At 36.6% G+C, this 25,400-nt stretch overlaps 1 protein-coding gene across 8 annotated transcripts in view; it reads right to left on the reverse strand.

Annotated features, from left to right (window-relative positions):
- The window catches only part of FBXL2 (F-box and leucine rich repeat protein 2), a 123,077-nt gene that overhangs the window by 53,879 nt on the left and 43,798 nt on the right, over nt 1-25,400 (reverse strand). For 7 of the 8 annotated variants that reach the window (XR_006517836.2, XR_011496279.1, XR_011496278.1 and 4 more), the window contains 3 exons: nt 18,563-18,617; nt 18,260-18,334; nt 6,414-6,508 (listed from right to left, as the gene is read on the reverse strand). Coding sequence is in view for 1 of the 8 variants with exons in the window: in XM_044755188.2 (XP_044611123.2) it covers nt 6,414-6,508; nt 18,260-18,334; nt 18,563-18,617 (225 nt within the window). In the remaining 7 variants the exon portion in view is untranslated. The remainder of the gene's footprint in view (nt 1-6,413; nt 6,509-18,259; nt 18,335-18,562; nt 18,618-25,400) is intronic. The other variant, XM_070492428.1, reaches the window with a different exon arrangement.

Consider the following 25,400-nt stretch of genomic DNA (forward strand, 5'->3'; position numbering starts at 1 on the left):
GTGAAATGTTACAGAACGTTCTTCAGGCAGAAAAAAAGTGAACCAGATGAAAATTTATGTCTACACAAAGGAATAAGAATACTGGAAATGGTAACTACTTGGGTATATAAAGTCTTTCTCTTTTTTTTAGGTGTTTAATTCTCTTAAAAAAAATAATTGCCTGTTAAAACAAAAATACTAACAATCTAGTGAGGGGTTTATATCATACGCAGAATTTAAATGTATGACAATAATAGCATGAAGACTGAGGAAAAATGGGAGTGATGTATAATATAATTTAACAGTAGACTATAATAAGTTAAAGATGTAAACTATAAACTCTAAAGCAACCACTAAAATTATGAAACAATGAGTTATATCTACTAAGCCAAAAAAGGATATAAAATGGAATCATAAAATATCCTCAATCCAAAAGAAGGCAGAAAAGGAGGAAAAGGGAGAGAAAGAATGTACAGAACAAATAGCTAACAAATAACAAGAAAGTAAATTTAAAACTAACCATACCATATCAATAATCACATTAAATGTAAATGATCTAAATATCCAAAGCAGAGATTTTCATCACGGATCAAAAAAACAATACCCAACTATATACTGCCTACAAGAAACCAACTTTAAATATAAAGACACAAATCAGTTAAACGTAAAAGAATGGAAAAAAATATACCATGCCAACACTAATCAAAAGAAAGCTGGAGTGGCTATATTACATGAGACAGAGTAGACTTCAGAGCAAAGAATATACCAGGGATAAAAGAAGGCCACATGATAATGAAAAACTGGTCAATTCATCATAAAGGCACAGCAATCCTAAATGTCTATATACCTAATAACAGAGCTTCAAAATACATGCAGAAAAGAAACTGATAGAACTGTAAGGAGAAACAGACAAATCCAAAATTATAGGCAGAAATCTCAAGACACTTCTCTCAATATTTGATCAAACAAGAAATCAGAAAATCAGTAAAGATACAGAAGATCTGATCAACACTCTCAATCAACTTGACCTAATTGGTATTTATAGAACACTCCACACCTAACAGCAGCAGAATACATTGTTTTCAAGTGAACATGGAACATTTATCAAGATAGACCATATTCTAAGTCACAAAGCAATTCTCAGTAAAATTAAAAGAATCCAAATTGTATAAAGTATATTTTTTTATCACAATGGAATTAAATTAGTAATCAATAACATAAAAAGCTGGAAAACGCCCAAATATTTGGAAACTGAATAATACACTTCTAAACAACCCACGAGTCAAGGAAGAAATAAAAAGGGAAATAGAATGCATTTTGAACTGAATGAAAATGCCAACGCAGCATTAGAATTTGTGAAATCCTACTAAGTCAGTACTTCAGGAGAAATTTATAGCACTAACCTTCTATATTAGTAAAGGAAAAAAGGTCTCAAATCAATGACTTCTGCTTTCACCTTAAGAAAGTAGAAAAAAGAAGATCAAATGAAACCCAAAGCAAATAAAAGAAATAAAATAATAAAGATTAGAGCAGAAATCAATGAAGTAGGAAACAGAAAAACAATGAAAAATCAATGAAACACAAAGCTGGTTCTTTGAAAATAGCATTAAAATTAATAAACCTCTAGCCATACAGATCAGGAAAAGACAAAAAATTACCAATGTAAGAGAAATTTAATCATCTTTACTCTTTAAAAATGCACTATTAATGCCAATAAAAGAATTCAAAGAATATTGAATTACAATAGGCACTGTATAATCATTGTGATTTCTATTAGACATGACAAGTACTTCCATTTACTTAAAAAAAAATACCAATATCAGGAATGAAGAGAGGAGATATCACTGCAGATTTTATAGATATTAAAATGATAATAACAGCATTATAAACAACTTTATGCCAATAAAATCAACAACTTAAATGAAATGGACAAAATCTTTGTAAGACAAAACTAAACCAAAGCTTACTCAAGAAGAAATAGAAAACCTGAAGAGTTCTACATACATTAAAGAAATAGAATTTGTAGTAAAAACCTCCCACAAAAGAAAGATGCAGCCCCAGATGGCCTCAATGGTGAATTCTATATTTTAAGGAAAAAGCAATACTAATTCTACATAAAGTCTTCCAAAAAACTGAAGAGGAGGAAACACTTCCTAATTTATTCTATGAGGCCAGTATAACTTTGATACCTAGACCAGACAAAAACATCACAAGAAAACCAATTAACAATATCCCTCACGAACACAGATGTAAAAATATTTAACAAAATTTTAACAAATAGAATCCAACAACATGTAAAAAACACAGGTGCCAGCCTGGTGGCATAGTGGTCAACTTTGTGTGCTCCACTTTGGTGGCCTGGGTTTTGCTGGTTTGGATCCCAGGTGCAGACCTACATACCACTCATCAAGCCGTGCTGTGGTGGCATCCCACATAAAATAGAGGAAGACTGCCACAGATGATAGCTCAAGGCCAATCTTGACACACACACACACACACACACACACACACACAATACATGACAACTCAAGTGGGGTTCATCTGAGGGATGGAAGGTTAGTTTAACATTCAAACATCAACCAGTGTAATTCACCATACTAACAAACTAAATAAGAAAAAAACATATGGTCATCTAAATGATGCAGAAAAAGCATTTGACAAAATCTAACATTCACTCTCAATTTTAAAAAAACCTCTCAAACTAGAAATAGAAGGAAATTTCCCCAATTTGATGATTATAAAAAATCTACAGCTAACATCATACTTGAATGCTTTCTCCCTAAGATGGAGGACTGTCTAGGATGTCTATTTTCATCACTTCTATTCAATGCTGTACTAGAGATTCTAGCCAGTGCAATCAGGTAAGAATAAGAAAAGGTACTTATTGGAAACAAAGAAGAAAAACTATCTTCATTTACAGGTGACATGACTGCCTATGTAGAAAATCCAAAGGAATCAACAAATAAGCTACTAAAACTAATAAATGTATCTATTAAGGTTGCAAGATAAAAGATTGATGTACCAAAACCAATAGTATTTCTATTTACTAACAATGAACAATTGAAAATTGAAATAAAAAATAATACCATTACAATAACATTTTATAACTTAGAGATAAATATGACAAAAGATGTGCACAACCTGTACACCGAAAACCAAAAAACATGTTGAGAGAAATTTAAAAACACCTAAATATATGGAGACATATATCATGTTCATGCATTGGAAGACTCAATATTGTTAAGATATCAATTCTCCCCAAATTGATCTTTGCATTCAACATCACCCTAATGAAGATCCCAGCAAGACCTTGAAGAAATTGACAAGCTAATTCGATAATTTATATGGAAATGCCATGGATCTAGAACAGTCAAACAACTTTCAAAAAGAACAAGAGCTGGAAGACCACTACTACCTGATTTCACGACTTACTGTTAAAGCAACAGTTATCAAGACAGCATGGTTTGGAGTAAACATAGACAAATAGATCAACGGAAAATATAAATAGTACAAAAACACTCCCACAATTATTTTCAACAAAGGTGCACAGGCAATTCAGTGGAGAAGGGTAGTCATTTCAACATATGGTGCTAGAACAACTGGACATCATAGGCAAAAAAATGAATTTCAATCTATACCTCACACCACATACAAAAATCAACTCAAAATGATCATAATCTAAACCACAAAACTTCTAGAAACAAAGAAGAAAATCTTTATGACCTTGGGTTAGGCAAAGATCTCTTATATATAATACAAAAAACATGATTCATAAAAGAAAAAAACTGAACTTCATTAAAATTAAAAAACTCTTCAAAAAAGAAAATAAAAAGATAAGCCACAGACAGGAAGAAAATATTTGCAAAACACGTATCTGATTAAGGACTTGTATCCAGAACATATTAAGAACTCTCCAAATTCAATGGTAAGACAACAAAGAATCTATGAAAAAAATAAGTAAAACCTTTGAACAAACATTTCAGCAAAGAAAATATACAGATAGCAAAAAAACACATAAAAAGACACTCAACAGCATCAGTCATTGGAGAAATGCAAATGAAAACCACAATGAGATACCACTACAACATTTATTAAAATGGGTAAAATTAAAAAGACTGACCTACCAGAAAAAAAAAAAGACTGACCTACCAACTGTTGGCAAGAATGTGGAGGAACTGGAAGTATCATACACTTCTGGTGGGAATGTAAAATGGTACAATCCTTTCAGAAAACAGTTTAGAAGTTTCTTAAAAAGTTAAACATGCATCTACCAAATGATCTGGCCATTCCACTCCTAGGTATTTACCCAAGAGAAATTAAAACATATAACATATAAAGTCTTGTACAAAAATGTTCATAGCAGCTTTATATGTAATGGCTGAAAACTGGAAAGAATCCAAATGTCCATAAATAGATGAATGAATAAATTGCAGTGCATCCATACAATACGCTACTACTCAGCAATAAAAAGGAATGAATTATTGATACACACAACAACATGGATGAATCTCAAAACAATTATGTTGTGTGAAAGAGGCCAGGCAAAAACGAGTACATACTGGATAATTACACATAAAATTTTAGAAAATGCAAACTAACCTATAGAGATAGAAAGCAGATCAGTGTTTGCCTAGAGATGGGGCAAAGACAGGGGTGGAAGGCACGGAGGGATTACAAAGGTATGTGAGGAAACTTTTGTGGGATACAGATATGTTCATTATCTTTATTATAGGGTTGGTTTCATGGGTATGTATCTCAAGTGTATTGTATTGCATTACATTGTATTGTATTATTGTATCTCAATTGTAAAGTTGTTAAAAATCCATAGGACATCATATATAATGATGGAGCAGGAGTTATAGAGAATACACATTCAAGATCCATTAGTACTGGGATTTTAATCTATTTTGATTACTACTTTGTCTCCACTGCCTAAATCAGTGCCTGATACAGTAGAGGCTCAGTCAACATTTGTAAATGACTAGTCCCCCTCCCACCAAAACAATAACAATACACGTGTGGGGGCAGAGTAGACGTCAAGGCTAATTCTAGGTGATTACAATAAAAAACTGGAGGCATAAAATCCTTTCTGAGTCATAATTTGTGTTTATGCATATCATTATTTCTCACAGTAATCTGGTCTCATATTAAAAATGTATGTAGACAATACAGATTTCTGCTCTAACAATTATGGTAAACCAGTAAACATTCTTAGCCTTATAGGATAGTTTTGCTAGCATATATGGCTTTATTGCAATTGCCAAGATAATGTATTTCTTTGACATTCCTCATTGACAATTCACATCTTCACATTTATTTTAGTTTCCTCAAGGAAACTACTATTAGATTTATGTTCTATATTACAAATTATCATAGGACCTATTTGGTACATTTAAGTTCCCTGTTAAAATAGAATCAATCTATTCCACTGGTTTACAAAGCTTTTGAAGTAGCAGAAAATTTGGTCTGATGATCTTAATTTCTTGATTTATAAAAAGTCACTTTGTTCCATAATATTTAAAGGGAGTGTATTGATCCTTAAAAGATGTTATGAATTAATTTTCTTAGCAATGGTGTAGCAGGTGTTTCCATTACAAATTCTACTGTCTGCAATCACTATATACTGTACATTCTCACTGGCAGTCTGGGACTGATGTACACTGGGGTAATGTTTGGGTCTGCAAGAGACAAAATCTGTTCCAAGGTTCTAGGAGATGGTGTGTGCCCTAATTTAGCCAACTCAAACAATACTAGAGGCCACAAGGGTAAGGACATAAAGGTTTTAATTATATGTTGTCTCCAGGAAAGCTCAAAGCACATGTCCTTTAACAGTTGATTGATAACATTTCCAATAAATAATGGCTCTCTAGGAAGAAGTGGGCAAGCATTTGGTTGGATAGGACATATTGCTAACTACAGTAAAATGAATATGGTAATCACATCCCTTTTGAGTACGAAATTCCAGGTTATGCTAAGGAAGTTTCTGAAAGAATTATGTTCTTAATTAGTATAATTTATATAAAAAGGTAGCTACTCTTATGAGAAGGGAATTAGGAAGATAGGAAAATGAAGAAGGGAATAGAAGAGAGGCGAACTAATGTTATACTATGTGCCAGGCACTTCATATATGTTATTTCATGTGATACCCATGACATTCCCAAGCAGAAGCTATAACTGCCTTCACTTTGCAGAAAAGAGAACTGACACTCAGTGAGATGAAATAATTTTTCCCAAAGTCACACCCCCAACAACCCTGGAGCTCTGTTTCTAACCCAGGTCTGTTGACTCCAAAGTCATGGTTCTCTCATTATTCTATACAAATTACCATAGAAAGAATTTAAGATTACAAAAGCACATAATATGTTTATTTTTGCTAATGAAAATGTCAGCCACAAGCTGCCATGACAAAGTGCGTCACTGTGGAATCGACTTACTTCAAGGAGGAATCCCCGACACCAATGCAGCCTCTCAAGCTGAGCTTCCTCAGGAATCCACCACATCGCTTTGAGATATTTTCCACCACTCGACCCTTGAATCAAGAAAGTTGGGGAAAAAAATCTTGTTTTTCATGTTGCTCATCTAACAGCATAGTAACCTGAAATTTAGGACTGAATCCTATTTTTCCAGGTATAACAGAGGATATTTTGGAACATTCCTCCAACACCCCACTTCTGTCCCTAGTGCACAAAGGGGCTGCAAGCACTGATAAATGTTTTCAATTAAAGCATTTAAGTGTTAAAACAAAAAAAAAAAAAGCACTACTTTTTGAAAGTCTTAACCCTGGAGGGCCGGCCCCATGGCCGAGTGGTTAAGTTCGCATGCTCCGCTTCGGCAGCCCAGGGTTTCGCTGGTTTGGATCCTGGACACAGACATGGCACTGCTCATCAAGCCATGCTGAGGTGGCATCCCACATGCCATAACCAAAGATACACAATGGTGTACTGGGGGGATTTGGGAGAAAAAGGAAAAATAAAATCTTAAAAAAAAAAAAAAGTCAGTCTTAACTGTGGAGTTAGGACTCATAAAGAGACTACTACTCCACAAGAGAGGTAAGGAAGAGTATGTCTGGAATACAGGAGCTCACTTAAGCTGTCTCTAATATTACAATGCCCTGTGATTAAAGTCAATGGAAAACTACAAGTCAATTCAGACAGGACTACTAATGGCCCATATACTTCAGGAATCATGGTTTGGCTACCACTGGTGGCAGCTGGAAGCCACTGCCACCTTGAACTGTTACTTTCCCCCAATGGACTTCCATTTACAGCAGCCCTGCCCTATTCCCACTTTTTCTCTATAAAAGCAAGCTCCTTTCTCTGTTCACTGGATTTGCCTATGGTTCATCATAGCATGCACCATCCTCAATTGCAATTCTTTTGACTATTAATGAATAAACTTGTGAAGGTAAAATAACTGGTGAATTTGCTTTTTAAGTTGACATATATGGTGTCAGAAGTGGGATCTGAAGGAAGTGATCCCCAAGAGATGGCAAGCCCCAGAACTGAGCGAGGTACGTGCACTGAGCCCGTTGTGCTCATTGCTTCTGTGAGTTGCCACCTCCTTTCATTTTGGTGAGTCTCTTCCAGGATTCTGAGCTCCACTCTCCTTGTTATTTGAGCTCTCCAACCTTATTCAGGATCAGGAAAGGCTTTGTACTCTCAGGGGTAGGACTTTGTCCTTCCTGGTTCAAGGCTCTATCCTTGAGTTCAAGACATCGTCCTTAATGAGTACTCAGTTATTTTCTGAAAGTAACACAGTTCCTTTTGGGGCTCAGCCTTGCTGAGAATCCAAAAGCTTTTCCTTGGTTTTCAGATTCCTTTTGGAATCAGGGCTGAAAATCTGGCAGCCTCCTTTTGTTTTTAGATTTCTTTGGGGATCAGGGCTAGGACTCTAGCAACTTTCTTGGGTTTTCAGAGGATATTTCACAAATGGGATTCCAGTCATGTAAATGTTCTGAAGAAAATCCTCCAGAGATCCTGGCTGGATTTGTGTTTCAGAACTTTGGGCTCCCTATGTGCACATTTTTAACTAAATGGACCAAACCAACCAAGAATAATCCATAATTACAAGAGCCATTATGTGGAACTTTTGATCTCCCCAAACTCGCTTTTCTTAAAACCAAACTGGAAGACCACAGCTCTAAAACTAAGCAAAATGAAATGTCTATTTTCCTTGGTACCTGGAGGCTTCTGGACATGCATAAAACTCTAAAATTGCCTCACTACATGACACTTTGTCTAAATTAGCTGAAACAACTAAAAAACTGGGGGAGAATAAAATGGCTTCTAAAGCCTTGTCTTCCCCTCTCCCTTCTCCTTTGTCTCAAGCACCAGCTTGTTTGTCTTCCCAGACTCCTTTGTCTCAGACTTTACCCCCCAGCCATCTTGTGCATAGGTTCCATCCCTGGCACCATCCTCCTCTTTTCCCCTCTGCAAAAACCTGCCCCTTTAAAATCAGACCCTCTGAGGAGTCAAATGCTAAATCCCTATTAACTATTTCTAAGTTAACAGGAGAAGGAAAAATTTAAATAGCAATTACCCTAGACTTTTGATAGTAGACAAAATGACGCCAAAGACAGTTCTAAAAGGATCCTTACAGCATGCACAAAAATTCCTTAGTAGAAAGATTTGGCTGTGTGAATAAGTAACCTCAGCTTAGTCCATCTGCCAGAAATACAACTGGGATCCAACTATCATTTTGAGTTTTGTACCTGAGATATGGCTAAAATTTTTTAAAGGAAAGCTATGAGATCTCTGTCTGTGCCTGTATGTTATGTATCTATGGATGCAAGTTATAGAGATATGATATTTTTCTACCTCTGGATGGTATTGATAAGATTGATTTGTAAAAGAGCTCTATTTAATTGGCTTGAAATTTAGTGCTTATAAATTAAGTATTCCTAAATCTCAGAAATATAATGGAAACTCACCCAAATGTTATGTGATGTAGGATTAATCTTTTGTAAATAAAAGCTAGCTTAAGGTTGTTGGTTTAATTTAAACAAGCACATCTTTAGAGTTATCAATACTGAATATAATGCAGACATCCAATTTTCATTCTACCTGGGTTTACTAAACTGCTGTTATCTCTTACAAAATTTGTTAGCAAGAAAGTAACTTAAGACAATGGTTGGCTATTTAATGTCTAATTTAAGTGTGATTGTTAAAAGTAATTAAAATATATGTAAATAAGATCAAAGTTTAAACTACGTTAGACTAAATAATGGATGGCTATTGAACACCTAAATCATTTCCAAATAAGATAAACATTAATTATTGAACATGGGTTTAGCTACTTTTGGCTTCCTAGTGTAGAGAGGCTAAGGATATTTGAGTTTATTAGTGAACATGTTTTAGGAAACTGAGAAATTTTCTAGGAAAAGAGGCATATGTTTCTAGAAATTTACAAAAGGTATTTATAAGTTTGCCAAGCCAAAAAATGCTAATATAGTTCACAATTGCTTACTTCTCAGTTTTCACTAAGAATTAAGGATGCTAAGGGTTAAAAATTCTAATATACATAACAAAAGCTACTAGAAACAAAAACAGAAACATCTCTGTAAGCAAGGAAAGTAGGATGTGTGTTCTAGTAAAGGAAAGTATGAGGAATGGAAATGCATTTTATTGAGGGAAAGGAAGTAATTTTGTCCTAAAGAGAGGCTGGTTGTTTCAGAATGGGAAAGAGAAAAACATAAGACAAAATCTGAACATAACAAGAAAGCTGTACAAGGTTTATGGAAAGGAACCTTGGGAAAGGAATTTTATGGGCAGTCAAGACTGACTAAAATTGAAATGAATGAGTTTTAATACTGAAAGTAAGCTGATGCAAAATTGAAATTTGGCTTTCTTTTCTGTTAAAAGAACAAGGTTTATGGGCCAGCCATGATGGTTAAAGTTTGGCACACTCTGCTTCAGTGGCCCAGATTCGGTTCATGGGCATGGAACCAGACCACTCATCTGTCAGTAGCCATGCTGTGGTGATGGCTCACATAGAAGAACTAGAAGGACTCACAACTAGAATATATAACTATGTACTGGGCTTTGGGGAGGGGGGAAAAAGGACAAGGTTTTCTTGGGCTACTGGCCTGCCTCTGATAGATTGTGAAAGCTTCTTTACTTTTAAGCAATAGGCCTAGAAATAGAGATTTTATGTGTTTTTTTAATTAAGATTATGATAGATTACAATCTTGTGAGATTTCAGTTGCACATTATTGTTAGTAATGTTGTGGGTACGCCACTTCACCCTTTGTGCCCTCCCCCCACCCCCCCTTTTCCCTGGTAACCACCGATCAGTTCTCCTTGTCTATATGTTAACTTCCACCTATAAGTGGAGTCATACAGAGTTCGTCTTTCTCTGTCTGGCTTGTTTCGCTTAACATAATACCCTCAAGGTCCATCCATGTTGATGCGAATGGAACAATTTGGTCCTTTTTTATGGCTGAGTAGTATTCCATTGTGTATATATACCATATCTTCTTTATCCAGTCATCAGTTTCTGGGCATTTAGGTTGGTTCCACGTCTTGGCTATTGTAAATAATGCTGCGATGAACATAGGGGTGCATGGGACTCTTGGGATTGCTGATTTCAGGTTCTTAGGATAGATACCCAGTAGTGGGATGGCTGGGTCATAGTGTATTTCTATTTTTAACTTTTTGAGAAATCTCCATACTCTTTTCCATAGTGGCTGCACCAGTTTGCATTCCCACCAACAGTGTATGAGAGTTTCAAGATTTTATGTTTTATCAAAATAATTTCCTGTGCTGTTTGTATCGAGTCTTTAAGAAAACTGAGTCTTCTTAACACTGAAGGAGTTAAGTTTTGCTTACAGCTATGTAACTCTTTGTATTTGCCTTTGAAATTTTTTATTGTTACTTTGGTCTGATAGATAACTAGGTATTTTCTCATAATGATCTGTGACCCAATTTGGTCAAGTGTCTTCCCCAAATATTCAAATTTTAAATGAAGTCTTTTCCACCTGGACGTAACTTTAGGATTTTCCAGAGGGCACCTGGGATATCTCAAAAGATTTGTTCCCTCTCCTAATAAAAAGAGAGAGATTACACTAATTAGGCTTATTTAGCATGTCAAATTACATGAGAAGCGTGGTCAAATAAGCAATAACAAACCTTTTAAGGTTATAATGTATGGGTGAATGTTACTAAAATGTGTTCTAGAAACTGTATAAAAATAATAAAAATCTGATATGTCCTAATATAATGTTATTACTTGTAATTCTAAATACTATCTAAAATGTATATCATAAAAATACCCAAATTTCCTTGTCAACTGCATTTACCCACTGCCTTTTTTAAAAAAATCTTTTGCCAGTTACACTTATTATTTTACTCTGATGCCTTTACAAATATGTTTCATTTTCAAAGAGATTCATGGGAAAGACTTTAAGAATACTCTGTAACACAGGTTTTGATAACTTTAAGATCATAACATTGAGCCGGGTGGGAACTTCTGGAACTTGAGTGGAGGACTGATTGCTTTAATGTTTTGTTTCCCAGATTTAAAGGATCTCTTTTTCTCCTCTTCTTTAAGCTATCTATAACTTACAGCAATTTTGTAAAGTAGATCTTTGCAACAAGGGTTGAAACATTTATCTTTTTCTCCCTACCTAATCTCTCCAGAATTCAGAAACTCTTAAGTATTCTTTTCACGACAATATGTGTATTTGCATAAATTCAATGAGAACCTGTTCTCCTTATAACAGGACAATTGGAATAACATTTGGAAATATTGGCTAATATTACCAAAGCTTAGACCAGAATGTCATATTTGAAAGAGATCTATGTAAACTAAGATATGACCAGACAGCTTTAAAGAACTGCTTGGAAAAATAGGCCTAGCATCTTGCTTACAAGGTTCCAGCAAAGCAATCTTTACAAAGAGTTTGCGTGGTCAATCGCTATTTTTGCTGTATTTACATAAATAATCAGGCTAAGTTTAATACAAATTAGTTTTACTATGATTATCTTTAATAAAAATGGGGGTAATTGTGGAGAGAGAAATCATGCTTGCACCTTTGTGGATATTAAATTCTAGTCCTACTGTCTTTAATGTTTTGTTATATACCTGTAAGCTGGATGGGATCCTATCTTCTTCTGGTTTCCTTAAATGTCTGGCTACAATACTCCAAATTGATGTTTCCAATTTTACTAACCTTGAAATCTCTTTGAAAGGGATCACACCAGGTCCTCCTATCAAGATGGCAGCCAAATTTCAGGGACTCGAGACTTGGGTACATGTCTCAGAGCTAAAGAAGGTTCACCTGACATCTAGACCTCTACTAACACTGGGCACTTCCAAATCAAATTGACTAGGAAGAGAAGCAGCTGACATCTGAGGCAGACAGCTTTCCCAAGATGACTGGACCAGGCCTGTATAGCCTCTTCTCACTTTGTTTCTTATTTTATTTTCTCCCTCTCTTTCCTAGAAGGACAATGCTTTCCTCTGCCTTTCCCAATTCTTTGCAAAAGGGGGAAGTCTCTCTGAGTGCTGGATTTACCAACAGAGACCTCAGTCTGTCCAAAACAGTAATGAGCCCTTAGTTCACCCTATAAGTAATTTCACTTGGATTCCAGATGATGTTGTATATCTAAACTGCTCTGCTGGCCCCTTTCACCAAATCAGGGTGCTACCCTACCTAAACTTGTCCCTTGCTTTAATTTAATCCAGGCTTGGAAGGTGAAAACAAGATCTTTTGAATATTTGTATGAAAAATTTTGTGGGACCATCAATGTCAGTTGAATCATTTATATATTCTTAACATGTCCATGTATTTAGACAATCTCTTGATGTGTAACAACATAGTATCTAAGTCTTGGTTATGTAATACCAATGCCTCTTTCCCAATGAATGAGTCTATAGATAATATGACTTATGCAGGAGCCTTATGTACATCCCCTGGTTATGTCTTCATCTCTGGAGGTTTCAGTAATAGTGTTTATGCCCAGGCAGCTCACTGCCCTGACATCTGGAGAATATAAGGACAGTGTGCTCTTAGGGGATTCACTGTCCTGTTCTCTCTGCATAATCAAACAGAGACCTCTCATTGGTCTCTCCCACTGAATCTCCATAACCACTTTAAACGAGAACTTTCAAGAGGCATGTACGACTCTGGGTTTGCCTCCACAGGAAGAGCTTTCTTCCCATGGATCAGAGTGGGTGCCAAAGAACAAGTGATCAGGAATCTCTCCCTGACACCAGAAGAGTTGGCCAACTCCACAGCCAAAGCAATTTCAGCTCAGCAATGGTCACTTAACTCACTGATCAATGTTTGGGATAATCATATAGGCCTTCATTACCTACTTGCTGAGCAAGGAGGTATCCATGCAGAAGGAACACCTCCTATTGCACACATGGGTAAATGCCTCCAGGGGGGTAAAAACCCAATTACAGAAGGTTAGAGAGTAAATACACTGGCTATAACAAATCTCACCTAACAGTCCACTGTCTTTTGTTTTGTTCAACTAGTTACCTTTAGGTTTGAGCTCCTGGTTTAGAAGCATCCTGCAAACTGGGTTTGTAATACTGCTCTTAATCTTACTTTATATACTTATTGCAAAGTTCTGTACCTCTTGCCTGTCAAATCTCTGTAAAAATGACGTGCCCAATAAGGTGATGCTAGCTCAGCACTTCAAGATGATTGCCAATGCTTATGGCCTTGGAGAAATATAGACTTTACAAATGGGAAAGGCCTGAGAGTTCTCCCTCCTAACCTTTCTTGTTACTCAAATGTGGCATAAATGGTTTCCAACCACTATTTTACCTTCCCTACCATGTGGGAGAAAAAGGTCCTTCCTGGCACCAAGGGACAATACCACTACATGCAGAGAACTGGACTGTTGATCAGCAATTCTTTTGGAGAAAGATTTTGATCAAAAGGGGAAAACATGGAATGAATTAGAGAAACCGCAACTAAATTAAAGTCAGGAAGGCCTGTAGGAGGAGATCTTACACCCCCTCATACATCATCAATTACTCCAACCAGGACAAGACCTATGCTTGTATCTCCAATTGGAAGTACAGCTACTTTACTACTGAAGGAAGATTTCTCCCCCCACCCAGAAACAGCCCAGCCAATGAGAAACACTGCAGTTCAGCCAATGACATGCCACTGCCACCCTGAAGTGTTACTTTCCCCCAATGGCCCTTCGTTTACAACAGCCCCTCCCTACTCCCCCTTTTCTCTATAAAAGCAAGCCCCTCTCTTTGTTCTCCACATTTGCCCATGGTTTGCCATAGCACAGACATCTAGAATTGCAATTCTTTTGGCTATTTCTGAATAAACACACTTTGAGGGTAAAATAACTGGCAAATTTTCTTTTTAAGCTGACATGGCAAAATATTATTCTGGGTGTGTCTGTGAGGGTGTTTCTGGATGAGATTAACATTTGAATCAGTAGACTGAGTAAAGCAGATTGCCCTCCCTAGTGTGAGTGGGCCTCATCCAATCAATTGAAGACCTGAATAGAACAAAAAAGGTTGAGTTAAGAGGGAACTCCTCCTGCTTGACTGTTTGAGCTGAAACATTGGTCTTTTCTAGCCTTTGGACTTATACTGAAACATCAGCTCTTCTTGGGTCTCAAACCTGCCCCTGCCAGCTTTCAGGTTGGAATTTACACAATCAGCTCTGCTGGTTCACAGGCCTTCAGACTCAAACTGCAGATACACGTTGGCTCTCCTGGGTCTCCAGCTGTCGAATGCAGATCTTGGGACTTCTCAGCCTCCATAATCACATGACTCAATTCTTTATAACAAACCACTCTATTTATCTGTATCTATAACCACACATATCCTATTGGTCCTATTTCCCTGGAGAATCCTGACTAATACAGATTGGATCCCTTACCTTCATTTTGCAAATAAAAAAATTAAATGGTTAAATTGCCAAGGTTATACTTTAGTGAGTAGCAGAGTTCAGGTTCTAACAGGTTTATCTCATTCTAAACCCTGTGTGCTCTGTAAAACTACTACCTCCACAAGGAAGAAAACATTGAAAAGGGCTATTTTATTTTGTTTTTAATATTATTATCCTTATTTCATAAAATAGCAACCTTGACACTGAACTGTAAGCACTCAGAATTCACAAGGACACAACAAACCATAGGATCACAGGGGCAGGGCTCACACATATTATTACCTGGTTAACATCTTAATTACGGTGAATATCCAAACTTTGATATTGCTAGAGGCTTTATTTATGCTTTCTTGAACATTACCTAAGTTAACAATTAGTTTTGAAACAAAATTCCAGACAACCATAAAATAAATCTCTGTCATGGGGAGGGGTGGAGTTTGTGGCTTGATAATCCAAGATTTAAGTACTGAATAAAAGAGCAAAAAAAAACCCCTCCAAACTAATGTCTGCAAATGGAGCACACAATATATTTTTCTCCATTTCAGGTTAGTAACACTTATATAAGCTTTCTATTCTTCCTTTCTTTGGAGTAAAAGTTTTTATACTGAAATTAAAAAATTATATTTACATTTTCTGCTCCACTGTTTCCATCTAAAAGGAAAGAATGAGGAAATCCTTTCCAACGCAAAATTCAAGTCAATGACTCTGCATGTTATCTATTACATAGTATGTTGCAGGTGTGCATTTTGAGAACAAAGGGCTTTAGAGAAAAATAAGACCTAAATAGAGAAATCCTTGGATTTACAACTTTTAAGTTAGCATACTACTTGTTTATTTCTCATTTTTGGCTTGGGAGAATCTTTAATAACTATGAAGCACTGACAACAAAATGTCCAACTTTTAAAGGCATAGAAAATACCTAAACACCAGGGAAACAACACTTATTCAGGAAACAGTGATGCTCAAGGAGACACTCAATGCACATTTGTCATCTGGATGTTTTAATCTGTCTTTTCTTTGAAATGCAACAGTCATGTAACCATTGTGCAAAAGTACCTACCTCTCTACTCTTACTAGGTGAGAGACCTTGGGTAAGTTACTCAAACCTTTTGCACCTCAGTTTCTTCAATACAGTGTTTTTGAGAGGATTAAATAAAGTAACTTATATAAAGTACTTAGAATAGTGCCTGGCACACAGTAAACAGTATTAATATATTAATCCTGACCCTTGGCACCTTCTCTCACCTCTTAACATATCCACAAATCATTGCTTTCATCCCAATGAAATGAATTTGAGACCATCAGTTTATCCATGGACTGCTTCCCAGGGTGAGTATCCAGTGGGTCCTCTTTAGAGACTATGGGAAGCCCAACACTTGGTTCATAATTCAACCTGGATTCAAAGCGTTAGCCCAAAAAGGGAACTAAATAGCATTAGACTACACTGAAACCCTGGTGTCAGCTATTTCAAGTTTTTACATGTAATTGGTGAACCATAAATTTGTCTTTTAGTGGAAGCACTCAAGTATTTCTGCAATGTGTTTATATAGCTGCAGTCAGCACTTGACTAAAATTCTGAAATCAAATAATGCACAAGGTAGTGCTATTTGCTTAAAATAGTATTTTTTAATATCTGAGTTTAAAAGTTTTTAATGTGACTTCCAAAAAGTTGTATAGTTTGGAAAAATCATCTAAGAAAACTGAGGAGACAGAAAGAACTAGAGAAAAAGAAAAAATATTTTGCAAATTTTTTTAAAACAATGACTTTCCTTTGCCAGTAAAAATGACTACAACTTTTGGTATTTCATGTTCTCAATATCACTAAGTAAACACAATGAACAAAGATCTTGAGATTATCCTTTTGAAGGGGAATTACATGTCAGCATGTTTGAGTGGGGCACTGTTGCAATCATTGCTATTAATTCTGGAAAGAGCATTAAAGAACTCCTAATTCATGGACCACATTCCAAGCCAGGAACTACAGCTTATCTTTCCAAGATGGGCATGAAGTCCTGAGGTCCCTGCCTCCTTCCAAGCTCAGAGAACCACAACAAGAGAGGAAATCAACTGTGGGAAACCCTCTGCTCAGCCCCACTTGCTGTAGGTGCTCTGCTCCACAGGTCTGAGATGGGACCAGAAACTCTCAGGCAGCAAGTAACCTAGAGAAGGAGGTGAAGGGGCTTCCACAACTTGCCATTAGTTCTTCGAGGTAACACCAGGTTAAGTAACTCACAGGAAATTATTTGGGCCCATCTCACTATTAAACACATTCATTTCCTTATCCATTAAAAAAGACACAAAACATACACTTTGATAAAAACACTCGAACACACTACATGAGTAACTGAATCAAAATACAATTCCCCTACTGTAACTGAGTTGGCTAAACTAGAAATGAATAAGATTTTACTAACAATGGGGAGATGATAAACTTCAGAATCTCCAGACCCTTAAAACAGCACTCCAGGGGATCAGCCCAGTGGCGCAGCGGTTAAGTTCGCACGTTCTGCTTCTCAGCGGCCTGGGGTTCTGCTGGTTTGGATCCCGGGTGCAGACATGGCACCGCTTGGCAAGCCATGCTGTGGTAGGCGTCCCACGTATAAAGCAGAGGAAGATGGGCATGCATGTAAGCTCAGGGCCAGTCTTCCTCAGCAAAAAGAGGAGGATTGGCAGTAGTTAGCTCATGGCTAATCTTCCTCAAAAAAACAAAAAAACCCAGCACTCCAGACAACTACTATGTGCAAAGCTCTTTATTACTTCCCTCTCTCTTTTTGGTTATAAATTAGAATTTAATATCAAAGTTGTTTTAAAATAAATTTTTCTTATTTGGTCAGGTTTACTGTCTTAAAGGGAGAGATTTACATATTTACAGACAAATACATCAGAATCCTAGAATTATAAAAGGCTTTAAAGATTATTTTACTTCTTTGTTTTCTAGATAATAAAACTGAGACACTAAGAGATCCTGTGCTAAGTGGTCAAGCCAGAGTGACAGTGCAGATCTCCAGCCTCACTTCTGGGCCTGTGCTTCTGACATTTTCCATTCCTGATGTTGAATTAGAATTCTCACTGGATCTTTCAGACAGACAAATATCTGTCAAGAGTCTCCTAAGGTTAAAACATTGAACCAGGTGTTAACGATGCAGGTGTGAGTCTTTAAAAAGCTGAGTGGTAAAACTCAGAACAAGGGAGAAAAGTAATCTGTTACTGATACAGAGCAAAAAGTAAAATACAAGCAGAATTTTGGTCTTGATGTATGCAAATACCTTCCAGGTTTTTTTCTGCTCTACTCCACCTTGGCACCTTAATATTAAATCTAAATGCAGCAAAATAAAAAGGCAGGAAAAAGTGAGCAGTTTACTTACAAAATCTTCTTAAAAAAATCTTTTGTTGAAAACAAGGTTAACTTACCTCTACATCTGTTTGAAAGTTAAAAAGGTCTATTCGTTGCCAGTTGCTTCCATCCAGGGCTAAGATGTTCCAAGCCTGGGGGGTGGGAGGTAAAGGAGGAGGGATTGGGGTGAAAGAGATATATTTATGTATTTCCAAACTTTTTAAAAAATATACATCAGTTGATAATCAAACGTGGAATTATAACGTGTTACGTTAAATATACAAAATGACATTTTAATTTTTAACTGTTTACTTGAACTAAAACATCCTCATTCTAATAAGACTAATATTTATTGATTAAAACTCTGGTTAATACTTTACCTTGGAAATCTGTGCACATCGGCACAAAGTTACTATATCCAAGAAGGAAAATATTCTAGGAAGAAAGGGAAAAAACACAAAAATGAGATGGTGTTAACATTTTAGGATATTTATAACTTGAAAGATAAAATCTAATGAGCCATGTGGATAGATCATAAGTTTTTTCAAGATTCCTCAATTTGCAATACACAAATGCAGCATAATTCTACATCACTACCGTGAAATATTAAATGTTTGCACTCACTAAACTTTATTTCCCTTGTTCTAAGACATGGATATGGGACAGCAGATCATAACTTGTTCTACTCAAAGACCCAACTCTCTAATCGCCAAGGCACTAAGCCTGGCGAGAGCTAAATCCTTCTAATTCTCATGCCCCCAACAGCGCAAATCCCTCTTTCAGTGGTAGATGCACCAAACAAATTCAGATGCCTCAGCCTCAAATAACATGGCCAAGAAATGCTCGATGATAAAACCCATTTGGTTTTAAGATGCATTTGTTTACAGGGCAGAAAGATGGAGCTCATTAGTTGGCAAGGTCTACAAGTGACCAGTTTTTCCTGAGCAAAAGCCAAGAAGCCAGAGAAGATGAGAAAGATGGTGAAAAAGAAAAGAAGACAGAAGCAAACAAAAACTTAGTTGACATCAGTAACGTCCCTAGAGGAAGCAGTAGCTGTCAGCATGGCAGGAGTCTGAGTGAGGTCCCAACATTCTGGCAGTGGAGGAGATGAGCTGCTGATGATAGCAGAGTGGCAAATAGCTGTGTGTGCCTCTGCACTGCGCAGTGACAGCTGAAAACAAAGAACAGCTTCATGTGAGAAGAAGGGTAGATGGGGATGAGGTCAAGGACAAAAACAGGATCTCAACTGTCATAGTCCTGGAAGGTAAATATGAGTCTGCGCCTCTGTGTGTGGGATGGGGAGGAGGGTGAGATGAAAAACAGCTACCTATAAAGTTCTTCAAAATTCTTCAAAGGTAACAATGAGTGGAGCTGAAAATCCATTGGCCCAGGAAAGAACAGTAATAAGACATCAGCGTGTTATACGCTACAATAACGCACCCACAAGCAGCACCACACCGCTAGTGACAAGGTAGATACCACGCTACAATACAGGTTTCAATCATTTTCTAGTGAAAAGCAAGGGATAGAAGCCTAAGAGCTGCACTGACCTCAAAAGACTTAATGGAACTTTGTGCATAGGAAAATGCTGGTGGCTGAAAATGTGTATTTAAGTAAATAAATATAAACATATTAAATATATAATATACATATTTCAGGGTGTCTGCATACCTACATTATCTCTATGGGAACACATCTTGCCCCACCCACAGGCCCTCCTGCCTCAAATGTCCATGTTCTGTGACATGTGACCATTCCACAATGAGCCACAACTGATTGTCAGCTCCCTAAAAAACCAAGGACCAGATAGAGAAATGAGTATGGTACAATAGTCACATTTCATGCTGGGGTTGGGTTCTAAAGTACAAGCTGAAGGTGAAAAAGGAGTTAGCTAAGTTTCCCTTGAAAATCCCTTAAGAATGTACCACCTTGGAGAATCACATACTCTGTCGCCTCTCGGTAGTAATAACAATACTGATAATAATAAAAATAGTTAACATCGATTATGCACTCACTATGTGCTAGCCACAGTTTATGTTAGTCATTTAATCATCACAACAATGCTATGAGGTGCTATTATTATCTCCATTTTACAGATGAGGACACCGAGCACAGAGAGGTTAAGTAACCTGCCCAGGCCACATAGACAGTAAGAGCGGAGCTAGGATTTGAACCCAGGTAATCTGGCTTGGGAGCTCAAGCCCACGACCACTACACATACTGCCTTAGAAAGTTTAACACAGCTAATTTTCCCGCAGGATTGAACTAGATGCTATTTCTTCAACTAAACAGCAGAGGAAGTAGTGTGTCTAGCGAGCCTGCAGTATGGAAAGCAGATGTCTTTAAATGCTAGAATCACGCCACCTGGAGCAAGATGCTCACACAGAGAATGAACAGGTGGAACAGAAGTTCACATTTCTCACCTTAAGCTTATTAGCCAATTTTATGGTTACTGAATGAAAAAGTAGATTGCTTTTAGTATTCACATTATTTCCTCTTTCCCGCCACGAATACATGTAGCTGAACTTGCGCAAGTTAAAAAGGGCATGATAGGTCTCCAAACTGCTGAACTGCAGCCTAAGCCAAATTCCTGAATCATGTTTCAAAGAATAAAATAAATGCCCCGAATGATAGAGCCTGGGATACTGGCAATAGAAACACAGATAGCTAGAGGAGTTTGAGTAGTGGGAAACTGAGTTCTAGCCCTTCCAAAACACGGTTTTCTGGAAATTGCTTCCTGCTTCAAATGTGTAACTTCACCCTTCATTAGCAAAGCACTGCAATGGCAACTTGGTTATAAACAAGTACATACAGGGGTATATGGGAGTGGATGTACTTCTGGACTTTGCACTCTGTTCCACTGGCCTGTTTGTCTTCTACCTTTGTGCCAATAAGACCTTTTTAATTTATGAAGCTTTATAATCTTTTTTTTTTCCACTGAGAAAGATTCACTCTGAGTTAACATCTGTTGCCAATCTTCCTCTTTTTTTCTCCCCAAAGCCCCAGTGCATAGTTGTATATTGCAGTTGTAAGTCCTTCTAGGTCTTCTCTGTGAGCTGCTGCCACAGCATGGCTACTGACAGACAAGTGGTGTGGTTCTGTGCCCAGGAACCAAACCCAGGCCGCCAAAGTGGTGAGAGTGCCAAATTTTAACCACTAGGCCATCAGGGATGGCTCTATAATAAGGCTTGATGTCTGCTACTGTAAGTCCTTCAACTTTGTTCTCCTGCATCAAGATTACCTTGGTTATTCTTGGCTATTTTTGGTTCTTTGAATTTCCACTCATGTTTTAGAATCAGCATATCAATTTCCATAAGAAAACTTTCTGAAATTCTTATGGGATTGAATTTTTAGAAACTTCAGGGAGAATTGAGAGCTTTACAATATTAAATCTTCCAATCCAGAAACATAATATATTCCATTATTTATTTAGAATTTCTTTAATTTCTCACAGTAATTTTTGTAGTTTTCCACTTAGACACTCTGTTCATCTTTAGATTTTTTTCCTCTGGTTATCTGATGTTGTTACTATTAAAATGGAATTTTTAAAATGTCACTTTCCAGTTGTTGCTAGTATTTAGACAGACTTAATTTTCATATATTTACCTTTTACCCAGTACTATTTCCAAATTCATTAATATATTCTAATGATTTTCTACATACAAAATCAATTCACTTGTGAATAACGACAATTTTCTTTCTTCCTTTCCAATAATCATACTTTTTGTTTCTTTTTCTTGACTTATTGAAGTGGCTATGATCTTCTCTAGTACCAATAATGGCAATGAGAGACATCTTTTCTTATTCCTATCTCAGAGAAAAAGCTGTCGCTCTTTACTCATTATGATATTTACCATAAGGTTTTTTCTGCCTTTTCAATTTTTTAAAATTACTTTGTTATACCCTATAAAATATCTCAGTTTTGCACATGCATGGTTTTAACATCTAACATCTGCTTATCTTCTCTTTTAAAAATTTATTAAAAATAAAAGCAGATAATAGAGTTCTCATATATTACCCCCTACCTTGACATACATATAGTTTCCTCTGTTATTAACATCTTGCGTTAGTATGGTACATTGGTTACAATTAATGAACTAACATTGACACATTATTATTAACTAAACTCCATAGTTTAAGGCTCACTCTTTGTATTGTACAGTTAGTTCTACGGGCTTTGTGAAATACACAATGACAGGTATCCACCATTACAGTACCAAATAGAATAGTTTCTGGCCCTAAAACTTACCTGTGCTTCACCTGTTGATCCCTTCCCCTCCTCCTCATCAACCCCTGGCATCTACTGTGTTTTTTTGAGGAAGATTAGCCCTGAGCTAACATCTGTTGCCAATCCTCCTCTTTTTGCTGAGGAAGACTGGCCCTGAGCTAACATCTGTGCCCATCTTCCTCTACTTTATACATGGGATGCCTACCACAGCATGGCACGCCAAGTGGTGCTATGGTCGCACCTCGGATCCAAACCGGCAAACCCTGGGCTGCCAAAGCAGAACGTGCGAACTTAACTGCTGTGTCACCAGGCCGGCCCCAGTCTACTGATCTTTTTAATGCTTCCATCATTTTGCCTTTTCCAGAATGTCACATAAGTGTAATCATACAGTATGCAGCTGATCAGACTAGCCTCCTTTGTTTAGACATATGCATTTAAGGTTCCTCTATGTCCTTCAGTGGCATGATAGCTCATTACTTTTTATTGCCAAATAATATTCCATTGTATGGGTGTACCACGGTTTGTTTATCCATCCATTTAAAGACACCTTGGTTGCTTCCAGTTTTGGTGATTATGTATAATTCTGCTATAAACATTTGTGTGCAGGTTTTTGTGTGGATATGATTTCTACTCAGTTGGATAAATATCTAGGAGTGTGATTGCTAGATTGTACAAGTTTATGTTTATCTTTGTAAGAAACTGCCAAACTGTCTTCCAAAGTGGCTGTACTATTTTGAATCCCCACAAGCAACCAAGGAGAGTTTCTGTTGCTCTGAATCTTGCCAACATTTGATATTGTTAGATTTTTTAATTTTAGCCATTCTAACTGGTGTACAGTGGTACCAAATTGTTATTTTAGTTTTTAATTCCCTAATGACCTATGATATTAAGAATGTTTTCATATGCTCATTTACCATCTATACATCTTCTTTGGTGAGATGTCTGTTCAGATCTTTTGCCCATTTTTAAAATGGTTGGTTTGTTTTCTTGTTGGATTTTAAGAGGTCTTTGTATATTTTGGACATCAGTCCTTCATCATAGGTGTCTTTGGCAAATATCTTCTCCCATTCTGTGGCTTGCCTTTTCATGTTCTTAACAGTGTCTTTCTTGCAGGAAATTTTAACTTTAATAAAGTCCAACTTGTCAATTTTGTCTTTCATGAATCATACTTTTGATGTTGTATCTGAAAACTCATTGCCAAACCCAAGGTTACCCTACCTTTTCTCCTATGCATTCTTCTAGAAGATTTCAGTGTTTTTACATTTAGGTCTATGATCCATTTTGAGTTTATTTTTGTGAAAAGTGTAAGGTCTGTTTCTACATTCTGTTTTTGCATATATGTCCAATTGTTTTTGCACATAAGTCCAATTGTTCCAACACCATTTGCTGAAAAAGATATACTTTATCCAATGAATTGCTTTTGCTCCTTCGACACAAGATCAGTTGATTTTATTTGTGTGGTTCTATTTCTAGGCTCTCTATTCTGTTCCACTGATCTATTTATCTATTCTTTCACCAACACCACACTGTCTTGATTACTATAGCTTTACACTAAATCTCTAAGTCAAGTAGTGTCAGTCCTCCAACTTTGTTCTTCAGTGTTGTGTTGGGTTTTCAGAGTCTTTTGCCTTTGCATATAAACTTTAGAATGACTGTCAATATCCACAAAACAACTTAGTGGCATTTTCACTGGGATTGTGTTGATTCTATAGATGAACTTGGGAAGAATTAACATTTTAACAATATTGGGTCTTCTTAACCACAGATATATAACATCTCTCCATTTATTTAGATTTTCATTGATTTCTTTCATTGGAGTTTTAGAGTTTTCATCACATACCCCTTGTACAAATTCTGCTAGACTTCTACCTAAGTATTTCATTTTTTGAGCTAATGTAAACGGTATTGTGTTTTTAATTTCAATTTCCAGTTGTACACTGCTGGTAAACAGGAAAGTAATTAATTTTTTCTATTATCTTATATCCTGTAAACTTGCTATAATAGCTTATGAGTTACAGGAATATTTTGTCAATTCTTTGGGATTTTCTACAAACACAATCATGTCACCTACAAACAAAGCCAGTTTTATTTCTTCCTTCCCAATGTATACCTTTTCTTTTCCTTCCTTTTCCTATCTAACTGCATTAGCTAGGACTTCTAGTACTATGATGAACAGGAGTGGTAAGAGGGGACAATCCTTTTCTTGTGTCTGATCTCAGGGAGAAAGCACCCAGTTTCTCATCAATAAGTGTGGTGTTAGCTGTAGGTTTTTTAAAGATATTCTTGATCAAGCTGAGGAAGTTCCCGTCTATTCCTGGTTTGATGAGAGTTTTTATTATGAATGGGTGTTAGAATTTGTCAAATGCTTTCTCTGCATCTACTGCAATGACCAGATGATTTTTTCTTCTTTAGACCACAGATGAGATGGATTGTACTAATTGATTTTTGAATGTTGAAGCATCCTTGCACACCCGAAATAAACCCCACTTGGTTGTGGTGTATAATTCTTTTTTATACATTGCTTAATTTGATTTGCTAATATTTTTTTGAAGATTTCTGCATCTAGGTCAAGAGAGATATTGGTCTGTAGTTTTCCTTTCTGTAATGTCTTTCTCTGGGTTTGGTATAAGGGTAACGCCGGCTTCATAGAATGAATTAGGAAGCATTCTGCTTCCATTCTCTGGAAGACACTGTATAGAATTGGTACATTTGTAGAATTCACCAATGAAATCATCTGGGTCTGGCGCTTTCTGTTTTGGAAGGTTATTCATGATTGATTCAATTTATTTAATGGATATGTGTCTATTCAATGTATCTATTTCTTCTTGTGTAAGGTTTGGTAGTTTGTGTCTTTCAAGGAATTGGTCCATTTCATCTAAGTTATCAAATTCGTGGACATGTAGTTGTTCATAATATTCCTTTACTGTCCTTTTAATGTCTGTTGGATCAGTAGTGATGATCCCTCTTTTGTTTCTGATATTTGTAATTTG

Source organism: Equus asinus, chromosome 21 (genome assembly GCF_041296235.1).
Source record: "Equus asinus isolate D_3611 breed Donkey chromosome 21, EquAss-T2T_v2, whole genome shotgun sequence".
In the NCBI taxonomy this organism is placed as follows: Eukaryota; Metazoa; Chordata; class Mammalia; order Perissodactyla; family Equidae; genus Equus; species Equus asinus.